Source organism: Sycon ciliatum, chromosome 1 (assembly GCF_964019385.1).
Source record: "Sycon ciliatum chromosome 1, ocSycCili1.1, whole genome shotgun sequence".
Taxonomy (NCBI): Eukaryota; Metazoa; Porifera; class Calcarea; order Leucosolenida; family Sycettidae; genus Sycon; species Sycon ciliatum.
The window spans coordinates 31,361,748-31,375,617 of NC_088643.1; the positions used below are offsets into that span (position 1 = coordinate 31,361,748).

At 46.3% G+C, this 13,870-nt stretch overlaps 1 protein-coding gene across 2 annotated transcripts in view; it reads right to left on the reverse strand.

Moving 5' to 3' along the window:
* The window catches only part of LOC135822872 (coatomer subunit beta'-like), a 29,717-nt gene extending 16,137 nt beyond the window's left edge, over positions 1–13,580 (reverse strand). For both annotated transcript variants that reach the window (XM_065335718.1, XM_065335712.1), the window contains exons 1-13: positions 13,425–13,580; positions 13,312–13,332; positions 12,625–12,741; positions 10,115–10,151; positions 9,731–9,780; positions 8,811–8,855; positions 8,272–8,353; positions 6,989–7,041; positions 6,084–6,179; positions 5,887–5,940; positions 2,895–2,962; positions 2,132–2,156; positions 1,369–1,611 (exon numbers count right to left, since the gene is read on the reverse strand). In XM_065335718.1, the coding sequence (XP_065191790.1) occupies positions 1,369–1,611; positions 2,132–2,156; positions 2,895–2,962; positions 5,887–5,940; positions 6,084–6,179; positions 6,989–7,041; positions 8,272–8,353; positions 8,811–8,855; positions 9,731–9,780; positions 10,115–10,151; positions 12,625–12,741; positions 13,312–13,332; positions 13,425–13,427 (894 nt within the window). In that variant the 5' untranslated portion in view covers positions 13,428–13,580. The remainder of the gene's footprint in view (positions 1–1,368; positions 1,612–2,131; positions 2,157–2,894; positions 2,963–5,886; positions 5,941–6,083; positions 6,180–6,988; positions 7,042–8,271; positions 8,354–8,810; positions 8,856–9,730; positions 9,781–10,114; positions 10,152–12,624; positions 12,742–13,311; positions 13,333–13,424) is intronic.
* Between the last annotated feature and the right edge of the window lie 290 nt (positions 13,581–13,870).

Here is a 13,870-nt window from a genome sequence, read left to right on the forward strand (position 1 = left end):
AGGCATGCGCGATCTTTGCCCGTATAAATTAGGCATGCGCGCTCCTAATCAGTCTCTTTTTCTGATCACCAAGATTGACCTCATGTTCTCATGGTTCTTGTGTGGATCCAAGTTTGCAGGCAGCTCGCCTTTTAGAGCAAGATGTCATGAGTGGATTGTTTGTAGTGCAAGTGGCATGAGTATTATTATATCAGGGTAGTCGCACGGCGACACCACGTTGACTGACAGGTGAATGAGTAGAGGGTTAAGCCACACGTTTTTATTTCTATGTTTCTCGTCACCCGAAAATCTAAAAGCGTATGCGAGAGGTGGAAAAAAATGACCGAAAAATAAAAAAGGTTACAAGACCTTTGGTCATACTAAAATCGACCAAAATAGCATCCAAAGTTAGCCTACATGTACATCATGTACGTGGTAGGAGCTTCTGTGCACGTGCAGCTAGATCCCACAACAAAAACTGCCGACCGCGTATCATCATGATCATGTGTCGCTCAGGCCAGGCCAGGGTGCATGCACATGTACATGTGCTGGTCCCCACAGCTACAGTGCAGCACAGTTTTTCTTTCTTTCTTCCAGACTCCTGAATCGTATTGCGCGGGTGACGAGAAACATAGACATAAAAAACGTGCGGCCTTATAGGTCGGTCATACAGCTGACTATGCTCACTAGTTAGCTAGTCACTCGGAGCTCCGCTGATCACAAACACACATGGCTCGCTGTGCGCAGACTGGGTACTACAGGTCGTCCCCCGTTAATTCGAGTCCGGTTAGTACATAAACCCCGTTAGTACCTAAGAAATCTCAAGTCCCGGACGAAACGTGATCACTTCCTTACAAATTTTGTCGGTTAGTACATAATTCGTTAGTACATAAACCCTGTTAGTACATAACATTTCTCCGTACCCGCATGCCACCTACCTCAATAGTACATAATTTTGTTGGTCCTTTGGCCTTCCAATGGAGGCACATCGTGTTCTCAGAGCGCACATCACAAACCGACAAAGCTCTGTTTTTTCCGAGTGACTATACAGGCGCGGCTGGGCATGGATCATGTAAACTGTAGAATCTTCGCTGACTGTGACCGTTATAACATACTTTTTATGTTATATCGAGGGAATCAAGAATATCTCACTCCCTAGTCATGGTAGCAAGAAACACTCAGAAAAGTCGAAAAAAGTGAAAAATTCTGGTACACAAGCAAGTTATGTACACTTCCATTTAGTACATAAACCCCGTTAATACATAACATTTGTCAAGTCCTAGAGATTATGTATTAACGAGGGATGACCTGTACCATGCTAGCGAATGTCTGCACAATGCAGCGGACATACAAAGAGCGAGAAGCTTAGCAGCAGGACAAGTATCTTACCGTAAGGACGACACAGCCCTCATCGTACCCTAGTGCAAAGCAGTTGGATCCACGACAATAAGCCATGCACCACACACGTTCCAGGCCGTAGTTCAGAGTGGTCTCCAGGCGATACGTACTGGAATTCCAGACACGCACGCTATCATCCTCAGAGCCAGTAATGATAATAGGCAGTTCAGGATGGAAAGCCACAGTTGACACATTCTGTGCATGACCTTCCAGCGTTTGAACACAGGTTTTGTTCTGACAAGAGAGAAGAAACACCCGCCCACACACACCCGCACACACATACAGGTATTGCAATGGAGGATACGGAGATAAACAACAACTACAGCATAAGACAATGCTTGAGTATGGGTGAGAGCTTACCAATAGGCAATACAACTCTTACTGTTGACCCGTATGAAGGGAACATGATTGCGATTGCTCAGAGAATACAGAAGGCCACATCACAAAAATGTGTGTTTCAATGTATTGATGTAGTCTTCAGCTGGCTTCAGGTTTAGACAGTAAACTTGTACGGAGAAGCTACAAGGGTTGCCAAGTACATGTACAATTGCTGTTTGATGATCGCTGCTCGGTGTGAAACTTGCAGTTACAAAAAGAGCTCCATTATATTACATGTATTCTGTACATGCAGTACATGGACATGTCCAGCTGTAGTTGATATGTACATGCACATGTCCAGCTGTAGTTGATATTAAATTTTAGGAGCATAGTGTGAATTGAATATGGCTATACTGTGCTAGAAAAAGCAACATACCTGATAGTCCCAGATCTTGACCAACCTAGTGCCAGCATACACACAAGCATCAACATGCACAAAGTACATTGAGAGGAAGATAACAATACAGTGCGGGCATGCCAGGATCGAATATGTACACGTCGATACTCACATGACCAGGCCAGAAGACACGACATATACATGTATATGCATGTCTTCTTTGCTGGTAGTTTGAGCTTGGATTGTATTCATTTCCTTCTATTCAAAAGTTCAAAACATTAAAGAAAATTGTGGGAAATTCCCAAGGGACCACCATACTGCACAATGCACCAAGTTTCAGCACACTAGCTACATCCCTCGTAAGTATGGTGCCAAACGAAGAAAAAAAATGGTTTCGCTGCCAACCACGAACACTCTTCCAATGACAAATTACTGTATATTAGGTGCGGCCTCATTTCCTCTGTACTGTGCTGATGTACTGTGCTGATGTACTGTGCTGATGTACTGTGCTGATGTACTGTGCTGATGTACTGTGCTGATGTACTGTGCTGATGAGTCCACGAAGGACGAAACAGTTCTGTCCGCAGATTGTGTATAAAAGTACATAAAATGCTATGAGTAGATGAGTATATGCTCAGGCCACTCAGACCACTCAAGTATTATAATCATGGACTGCGCTGAAACTCATCCCATTCAAAGCACCTCTACAATGTGCACACATACACACACACACACACGCACGCACACACACACACACACACGCATGCGCACGCACACACACACACACTGTTATTCTTCTTACTTGTCATCAGCGCCAGACACAAGGTATGGCTTATCACCACCTTGGAAGTAGTCCAGACAGTTGATGCCCTGCATACAGGAACAATACGCAAATCGGACAGTGACGTATCAACACATAGGCTGACTGCCGGTTTTCAAAAGCCTGGTTCATGCTTCCCTTTAATAGACACCCTTAGCAAACAACGTTACGTTGTAACAGTTACCGTAAGGCCACGCGTTTTTATTTCTATGTTTCTCGTCACCCGCGCGCATACGATTCAGGAGTCTGGAAGAAAAAAAGAAAAAAACTGTGCTGCACTGACTTTGCATGTGGGGACCAGCACACTCAAGCACATGTAATAATGTGGCCTGGCCTGTGCGACACATGATGCGAGGTCGGCATTTGTTGTGCGCAATCTAGCTGCACATGCACAGATTGTGACAGAAGCTCCTATCACATACTAGTTGCTAACTACGGATGCTATTTTGCATTGTGTATTGGTGGATTTTAGTGTGAACAAAGGTCTAATCAACTTTTTTATTCTTCGGTCATTTCTTATTTTTTCCACCTCTCGCATACGTTTTTAGATTTTCAGGTGACGAGAAACATAGAAATAAAAACGTGTGGCCTAAGGGGGAAAATACCGTGATTTGGGCTCGACCTTTAGCAAGATGCACGCTATTTTTAATACGTTGTTGCCACGAGAATAGCTTTTACTTCGGGCGGTACAACCATTTTTGTCACCATATACGCGATACAAGGTGAAATGCGTACGGACTATGCAATATTTGGCCAAAAAACGTACCGTTGGTCACAACGATAAATCAGCCCCCATAACGTTTTTACGCTGCAGCTTCAACGCTATTCGGGTGATCAAGGTACGAGTACCGTAAAAAATAGCGTTACCGTTGTTTGCTAAGGGTGTCTAATACCAAGAGTACATGACCCCCCCCCCCCCCAGAGTGTGCAACGTCTGATCCAGCTCTGCATAGGGTCTTGGTCGAGCGTAATCGGATCTTTGCGTCATAATACCGTACACATCTGAGGGGTACCCGGGGAGTCGCGGGTACTCTCGGATCAAAAACAACGGTGCCCTGCCTCGAGACCGGCCTTGCGCTGGTGGGGAGTGTACGCATGACATCAGAAGATCCGATTCCGCTCGACCAAGACCCTATGCAGAGCTGGATCAGGCGTTGCACACTCTGAGGGGTTATGTACTCTTGCTAATACTGACAAGCTGAAACTTTGGGTGCCGGTAGACAGCCTAATGAGGAAGGTACTTCGCTTAGTTGGCCAGTGCAGAGCTGTGCACAACATCGACAAATTGCCAATTGTTGATCGTCAAAGTTCGCAAATGATCGATCCATGTGCTGCTCGAAAAATGGGAAAATTTGAATTCGTGAGCAGGAGATGTGAATGACGATTCCCACAACGTCCGAATTTTTTTTAATATTTCGAATTTCCAGACGATGACAGTTGTCCTTTCCTTTCGACCACGGTACTGTTTTGTGGTGATCAACAGCCGATGGCGGAAAGTATGGAGAGCGAGGAGAGATGTCACTTCTCTGCGGTTGACGTCACAGTATAAGAATTAACAGAGAAGTAGTGTTCTCTGTCCACCCGGGAACGGGTACGAGGGAGCACGGTGTGGGATAAAAGGAGATGACGAGTGCAGGGTCGGCCTCTTTTGTCTTTGTGCGGAGAGTTGAGTGAGAGTTGTGAAATTCATTTTGAAAGTTGTATTGGTTTGTGAGAAGAATGTCGAGGTCGAGAAGTGGGTCGCTGAGTGGTAGTGGTAGTGAGAGTGAAGGGTATGAGGAGGAGAGTAGGAGGATGAGAGAGATGGCTGTGAGATTGGAGACGTTGGAGAGGAAGTTGGAGAAGTCGGAGAGTCGTAAGAGGAAAAGAGAGGATAGGAGTGGCAGTGACTCTGAGAGAGTCAGGGAGGAGCAGGAGCAGGAGAAGTGGCAGGAGTAGAAGTAGCAAGAGGCGAAACAGCAAGAAGAGCAAGAGGAGCAAGGAGAGTAAGCAGATGAAGAGGGAGAGAGGACGAGAGGATGGCGGCGGCGAAAAAGAGAATTTGGAAGCCCAAGGCCCACGAGGAGCAGTTTTGTGTGATCAGCAAGGCATTGGAGCCTCTAGCCAAGGCAAGACAGAAGGCGGAGCGTCGAGGCGAAAAAGACATCGCCAGGAATATTGAAGAAGGCGAGAGCGTCCTCCAGCGGCGCATCAAGCTATTACTGTTCGCGAAGGGTGGTCGGCCGCGAACATATACGACGGGAAGATGGAGTGCGGGTCAGATACGGACGATGAACGGAGGATCTTTGTGCTGTGGTGGCCCCCACTGGCAATGTTCATGTGTTCAATAGTGGTGTACACGTATGAGTGAGTGTGCGGATGTGTGCGCAACGAGTGAGTGCAGGGTGGACAGAGAATAGCACTGAGGATGAGGACTACGCTAATCTCTAACACAGCAGTACCTTTGTGGTGTTATGCCAGCCAACACCACGCGGGAATGAAGAGAACACAGGTACATTTGTTTATGTTTTCTACTTTGAAGTCCGTAAACAAACAGACAAACCCTATCCGCCCTCTTATTTTCAACTGTTGCTGCAGCTCGTATATCTTGGGAGTGATGTCTTTGCCATTGCTGCCCTGGCGCTGAGGATCGGCATCCTGTCACCACCGTTACTTGGCCTAAGATCGTCAAGGCAACAGCATCAAGGCAAGACGCAACATGGGACTTTCTCGTTGAAGAAGAGTGCGCGGACGAGACAGCCAAGCCTCGAGGATTTGCACATGCACAATGCTACAGCAAATACACACACAGAAAAGTTCTTGCTCGAGTTTCAGCCAAAAGCAGGCAAAGCTCAGACTGATTTTTGAATGGTCTGTAGTGACATTAGCCAATGATCCCTCCCATCAGCTCAGGCATGACCACAGTCTACTAAACTAGCAATGGAGCATGGAATTATAATATCACACTGTAATACAATAGGAAAAAAAGACTTACCAGTGTATGACCTTCCAGGGTGAAATTTGGAACAGGCTGGCCAATCTGCCACACCTACAGCAGGGAGAGATAATGCAAAGCATGCACAGTAAGGTGACTAGAAATGAAGTTCTCCGCAGCAGATACGGTGCTACTTGTACCAATACAGCAGCAAAGAAAGCGAATTGAGAGTAGGTGGGTAAGGAAATTTTACATACCTTGATCTTGCAGTCAAGCGATGCGCTGGCAAAGATGTTATTTTCTTTTGGGTTGAACACGACTTGCATGACAAAGTGTGTGTGTCCCTCAAACACCTAGCAGTGGCAAGAAGCAGAGAAGCACATTAAGAAAGTTAAAAGTAGAAATCCAGAATTCATAATTCACAACGGATGCCACTGCTGCTGTCGGTATTGCTGGGTATACCCTGGGTGGTGCTATGATGGTTTACTGTGAAATATGGTAGAAAAACCATGTCATCATGTCATCATGTCATTGTGGTCCTAACTAACACATATCGTTGTTCAGTCACCGTGTTGGTAAAACGTTTCCAGTAACAATCACTAACAAGCTACCGGTATGCCACGCAGACATTCTTTCCACACTTTACAGTGGAACCTCGCCTTCCAACCACCCCCATCAATCCAACCACTGCTCAGTCCCGAATTTACCTCCATAAGCGCGCATACAGTAAAGTCATTTTCAGAAATCAGACCAGTTGTCCGGTCCGAAAGACGGCTGGAATTCCAAAGTTCTATTGCATTAGCCTATTTGGTATCAGTTGCATAACAACAGACATAAGAGTAAGCTGTGCAATTATTATTGGTATAATTATAGTGTAGCATTGTGAGTTTTTCAAGTGTCAGCAATTGCCAGGACGCACAAACTACAAGTTTGCTAGCAGCCAAGTTCTTCCATGGCCACCATCAAAGAGAAAGTGAGAAAAAGCTGGCAAGCCACAGGGGAGAACTTCATTAGCTTGGCAAGATGGGCTGTCTAGCACAATTGTGAGCCTATCTGCAGCCTTTGGTCAATCCTTAAAGAAAAATCAATCAATCAATCTGAAGTGCCTGAATCAATCTGAAGTGCCTGAGGAGCCATGACCTTAATCACACAGAACACTCACCTGTGTGCATTGCCATTTCTTGTCCCAGTCCCATAGCTTGATCAGTGAGTCATCTGAGCAAACAAGTCAACACCAACAAGCATTGCAGCTAAGTAAGTTACCACTACAGATGAAATCCTCACGATTCCAACCCCAAATTGCCCGTGAAACGCTTCTAATTATCGGACATTCAACTTATCCAAACAAGGGTACGCACAACACAGTACTGAACTGATCAGCACAGTGGGCAGCAATCTTGAATTACACCTTGCTAACTTCGAATTATCAGCAAGAATCCCAAACATTTGTGATGCATTGTGGATGTCTTTGGACTACAAAATAGGCGTGCATGAACAGTTCGAGGTTTTCCCACCGATATGACATTGTACTGTAAAGTGAGAAACTTTCAAAAGAGATTAAATTTCGCTATTTCACGACCATCACACATTCGCGAACATAAATCGCCGCGAACTGCTCTGTACATTGACTGTAGACAGTACAAGATCCAACTGAACAGATCAAATCGCGGAAGGTTCTCACCGTGAACCAGCGCAATTCTTGAAAACGCAAAATTTGCGCGCCGCGAAAGTTTATCGCTTTACAGTATACTAGTCTAAAGAACATTTGTATATGGGCAATGGGACCCAAATTTAGGGGAGAAAAAGGTGGAGAACAATAATTTGTGCACGAAATGTACACAAAAACAGTGAATTGCCGGCACAGCAGGCCTTTGGGGCAGAACTGGCTGAAACTACAATGTATTCAACAGTAAAGAAGGACAGGGGCACCTCTGCCTCCACACCAGTATTGAACATAAGTTCATGGCATTTCGGGTGATTATTCCACCCTTCCATATCTGTTTGGGTGCAAAGCAAGCCCGCATGTTGTCCCCTGATTCAGTTTTTGAACAGGATCACAAGGGCAGCGCCGCGGAGAAAACATATGCAAAGGGTCTAGTATCCATAGTCACATAACTTGCTCCTGGTTGAGCAGCCACATCAACGCAACACATGTACAGTGTACAATGTATGTGTGGAACGTCTTATCAAGTGACTAAACAACAAGTGCGCGTAAGTTGACATGCATGCACGCACGCACAAGTACACACACGTACGCACACAAGTGCATGCACGTGCACGTACACACACGTACGTACACACACACGCACACACACACACATACATACACACACACACACATGTGTGCACGGACACGCTTCGAACGTGCAGACTTAACAAGAAAAAAGCTTAAACAGACACCAAAATGCGTGCAGTCACTGCGGGAGGTAGGTCTCACTCCCTCACCACTGCTAGATAGGAGGTATGGCTGGCTTGGGTGCACAGCAATGGAGCGAATGTAGTCCGTGTGCGCTTCAAATGAATGAACCTGCAGAAATGTTAAGTCAACAGTGGCAATAAGCCATTTAACGTCAAGGCAAATCTGCTCACAGCGGTTACTCCTGATATCCTCTACGCCTATCTCATTCACAGTATAACATGCATGGCAGCATAACTACAGTTGCAGCCAAAGAAATCAGACCCGTGTGAAGAAAGCAGCGCCAAAGCTCATGCAACCCCTGCGGCCCTCAGATGGGTTTTGTACTGCGCATGACGTAATGCAAACGCGGCGCTACTTTCAACTTTCTTGGCCCACGACTGTACATGCTGGAAAGCTGGTCACTTCTTAGAGAGGAGAACTAACATGTTTCAGGATAAAACCAAGTGTGTTGGAATAACAACCGGATAGCCCGGTCAGCGAAATGCAGATCTGATCTGCCAAGACAATGGCAACACCTACAATACTTCAAGCACCGGTAGTGGTATCTGCTGTTGCCGTCACTCACCTTGTCCAGTGTGTTGTAGTTGAAAACACAGATGCACATGTCATCCTAAAACACAAACCCAGACAGGAGAAACACACAGATGAGGTCAATACTAGTAGTAATACCTGGTACATGTAGTCAAGTAGCGTAAATCAACGGCAGCACTCACCTACATGCAGCACTCACCTACGTGCTGCACTCACCTACGTGCTGCACTCACCTACGTGCTGCACTCACCTACGTGCTGCACTCACCTACATGCAGCACTCACCTACATGCAGCACTCACCTACATGCAGCACTCACCTACGTGCAGCACTCACCTACGTGCAGCACTCACCTACGTGCTGCACTCACCTACGTGCTGCATGTAGCTGAACTGCACTACTATTGGGCAATCCTTGCATGCAATAGGACATTCAAGGAACTACATGATTGTACAGTCAGATCTCGCTTATCCGGTCCTCTTTTATCCGGATCCCTCGCCATCCGGAAGAAAATAGCTGGTTACATATTTACAGCATATGCCATGCATCCAGCATAACTGGTGTTCGGTTATCTGGTTCCCTCGCCTATCCGGATATTTTTGTGGAAAACGGATGTGTGCGGTAATGACTGTATTATTATTGAAGAATTTGAAAACAGATGGGGTAAGCTCAATGGCACAATTGTACTAGTATCTAAAGAAATCATGGTTTGCATGGGACCCAATCACACTGAGAGCTTTCAACATCTGTAGGAGCACCACCACCCTAAAGGATCAAGGTGAACGTACAGCCCTGAACTGGTGACAATCAATAGATATCAGACCCAACACAAAAGTGGTCAGAGAACGCAAACTCCTTTTGCAGCATCCACAAGGCAGGAAGGCATAGTGAAATGGCCTAAGACCGTGAGTCTGGGATAGAGTTGTATCTAGAGGTCTATAGAGAGTTCACTTACCGAACCAGTCACGACCCATGACTTCCGAGCAACAAACTTTGCCGCACGCACTGCACAGAAGGGATAAAACAACGCTGGCCATGTTTAAAAACATTATACTGACAAGCATACTCAAAACTAAACTCAGATTCACATAAAATTTACATAGGTTTGTAAACGATTTCTCCTCTGTCTCTCTCCCCACACATGCATGCATGTATCCACACACACACACACACACACCCAAGCGCGCATGCACGCATGCATATACACATATGTACATACACACACACATACACACACATACCCCGGTACACACACATACACACACATACACCGGTACATACACATACACACATTCACCTATGCTTGGAGGCTATCAGCAGCTACATCAACAAACTTTACCTGGCAGATTAGTTACTTCAAACTGCTTCACCAGTATCTGTAGCAAGCCAACATCATCCAAATATCATCATGACACAGTAATATTTGACACTGGCTGCTTCAAGTTTTAAAGTCACTGGGTGCTCCAGGTAGGCTACTGGGGGATATTTAGACTCTGGCAACAGTGGTAAGCCCACCCAGTTTTTAACCCTTTAACTACATGTACCAATCTAAATTTCCAAGCGAAGGAAAGCGCAGTATTTTGTACCTCGCTTCGGGCCAAACTTTAGTCACCAGGGGCGGATCCAGACCCCAAAGCTGAGGGGTGCGAGGATGAAACTTACATATTTTCTTTTGCAGTAGTAAACCAAAGACATAGTATGTTATGTGTGTTACTGTATAATATCATAATTACACATAGCACCAAGATGAGTAGTATGATTAGTTACACATTGAATGTCAAAATTTACAAGTAATTTACGACTGTTACCGGTATGATTCTCAGTCAGACACAGATTATGCTATGTACATGCTATATACACAATGTCAACTCTAGTCAGAATTCAGGGCGGCTGTTCAGTTCCTCACTCCGCATCCTGGAGAATGTTGGTCATCCTCATCTTCCGTGGGTGCTTGAGGGCGAACATGTCGACGATGTCAGTGACATCAACAGCCAAGTCGTAGCGGATGTGGAGTAGAGCTAGCCCGGTTAGTCTACTCTGTCCCATTGTACTCCTGAGGTAGGTCTTAAGGAGACGCAGGGCCGACACGCTTCGCTCACACTCGCAAGACGTGATCGGCATCACAGCTAGAATGGCTAGTGTGGCGAAGATGTTGGGGAAAGTGTGCTTGCAACACTGTTGGAGTGCGGCTTGAACAGTGGAGGGCAGAGAGTCTTCACCCACGCGGCTCCACTTCACCCACCAGTTGTCGAGCTCGGACGTAATAGATGAAGGTGCTGGCATGTCTTCGCTGTACTGGTCGATGAAGCGTTTCAGGGAGGCCTTCCAATCTGTTGTCTTCTTCATGACAGCTGGGACTGCCACAAGACCAGACGCTGCTGCGCTCTGGGCATCGGAGAAGCGAGCGTGGAGTTCTTGAAGAAGGCAATCAAGTAAAGGCGTGGTGATGGTGATGCGGAAGTGGTCCTCTGCTGATGCACCTGGTACGGTAGGGTTGGCCCGATGGACTGATCTCCCACATGCGCGAGGTGCCTTCAACTCGATGCCAGCATCATCAGCAACCTTCTGCACACCTTCGTACCACTCCTTGTGCTTCTCTTCTACTTTGGTGCGCAGCATTTCCAAAGTGTCGTCTGTCGATCGTTGTCCTGACGTCCTGATCACGTGATTGCACACAAATCATCCGCGGATCCGCGCAGCGAGCCTGGGCCTGGCCTGACCTTTTTTTTTTTTTTTTTTTTTTTGGAAAAATCCTGACGGGTTCATTTGCACCCTTCGCACCCCCCTGGATCCGCCCCTGGTCACGGTCAATGAACAGTGGCCGAATGAGCCAAACTTTAGTCACGGTCAATGAACAGTGGCCGAATGAGCCAAACTTTAGTCACGGTCAATGAACAGTGGCCGAATGAGCCAAACTTTAGTCACGGTCAATGAACAGTGGCCGAATGAGCCCAACTTTAGTCACGGTCGATGAACAGTGGCCGAATGAGCCAAACTTTAGTCACGGTCAATGAACAGGTCAATGAACAGGTCAATGAACAGGTCAATGAACAGGTCAATGAACAGGTCAATGAAGAGTGGCCGAATGAGTACTAGTAGATGAAAATGGACAGTGGGCGAATAAGTAGACAACCACATTTTATCAAAGGTGAATCTTTTTCATATAGCTGGGTGTATTGCTGGGCACATAAGCTCGTTGCTTTGCTTGTGTATGTGCCGTGCAGTCCTGGAGATTCAATATTCAAAAGTATTAACAGCAATTCATGATGATTACAATACAGGTAAAACCGAGCCAAGTGAGCACCTCGTTCCAAAAAGCCACCCGGTCTTTGCAACCACTTTTCCTTGGCAAAAAAGGGTGTGCAGTGTGCGAGGGTCACATTGGCTTCAGAGAGCACATTTGTTAAAAAAGACCATGTCTTTAGTGCAAAATACCGTTGATCCGCCCCTCTCTAATTTCCGTCCCCTGTCAAATTTCTGCCTGTGAAGCGACATCGGCGTATACAATGAAGTACGGTGTTGAACCGCCGCGTGCACTGCTGTACACAATACGTGCCAGTGCAGGATGAAAAAGTGCACCATCCAGTACACCAAGGCTGATCGTCTGCTGCGTTGTACATTGCACTGCACTTGACAGACTTGATCTAATTCCTCGCCCCCTGCCGAAAAACCAGCTGGAAAGCGACACGGGGCGGGGGCGGATCAGCCGTACTTTAAGGGAAGTAAATTAAGACTCGATCTACAATGGTGGTGTGCAAGAATGTTTGCGTGCAGCTGCCAGATGTAAAGTCTAGGCCAGTTGAAAAACGTCTAACTGTGCACAGTGTGCAGCACTGGCAGAAAACTTACAGCCTTCTCATAGTCCCAGATGTGCACAGCACCATTGAACAAGCTGACCAGAAGCCATGACTCAGTGGGATGCAAATCCGCCGATTTCACTCTGTCAGAACGAGAGGAAAATTTCCTCTGCAGAACACAAATGCACACACACACACACAGACACACACGTGCACACACCACACACGCACGCACACACACACATGCGAACACTCATGCCCATTTCCGAAGCGAATAAGGTACGGCATGTTAGACATAACTTGTGCTGGACTGCCCCATTCAGCGGCTTGATGTCGCTTTTTAGCTTGTAAACGTCTATTTTTGATGTTCTTTTTGATCAACTCACACACACGCGCACCCCCCCCCCCCCCCCGCACATGCACACACACACACACACACATGTGCGCACATACACACACACACACGCACGCACACGCACATACACACACACACGCTCACACACACACACACACACACGCTCACACACGCGCGCACATACACACATACCACATACACACACTCAAATACAGATACTTGCAACAAGACTTAGTACAGATACAGATAAAAGATCAAAAATAAATTCATACCACTAGCATACTACTAGCATCTACAAATAATACAATCAAGCTTGAGACGGTCACACTCAGATGAGAGGGCCACACTCAGACCTCAGCAGACTACTAGCTAGTACTAACTCACCTTTACATCGAGACGGAGTGGCTGTCAGCAAAACAATAAAGACAATGAAGAAATCAAGAAGCCCAAAGTCAATGGTGTGGTCACAGAATGCAACAGCAGCCACTCTAACTTACCATTTTCTTCAGCTACACTCGAAGCAGGCTACTAGTAGATCATTATGGGGTTGTTCAGTGCTTCTCTTTCGATAGTCAGGATTTACTAGGAAATTAGTTGTTCTTTTCCGAACTACAAAAGTACAAACGAAAATCAAAAAATCAAACAATCACTCGACCCATGCCATGGCCAGTCATCGATGCATCAGCACATCAGCGCATGCATGTTTTACGTGCAACGGGTAGCCGGCTAGCGCTAGCGGCGGCGCACTACGTAACGTAGATATCTCATCTAGATCTACGTGCATGTGACACGCGTCATCTCGATCGCCATTATTACCATGGTTGCAGATCAATGACGTCGTATAGATGTCACGATGCATGATAGTGATTTCTACAAATTTAATGATCTCTTTGGGCAAAGTTTGGCCAATACTACTAGTCTCTCTGAGTCTGATTCACCAAAC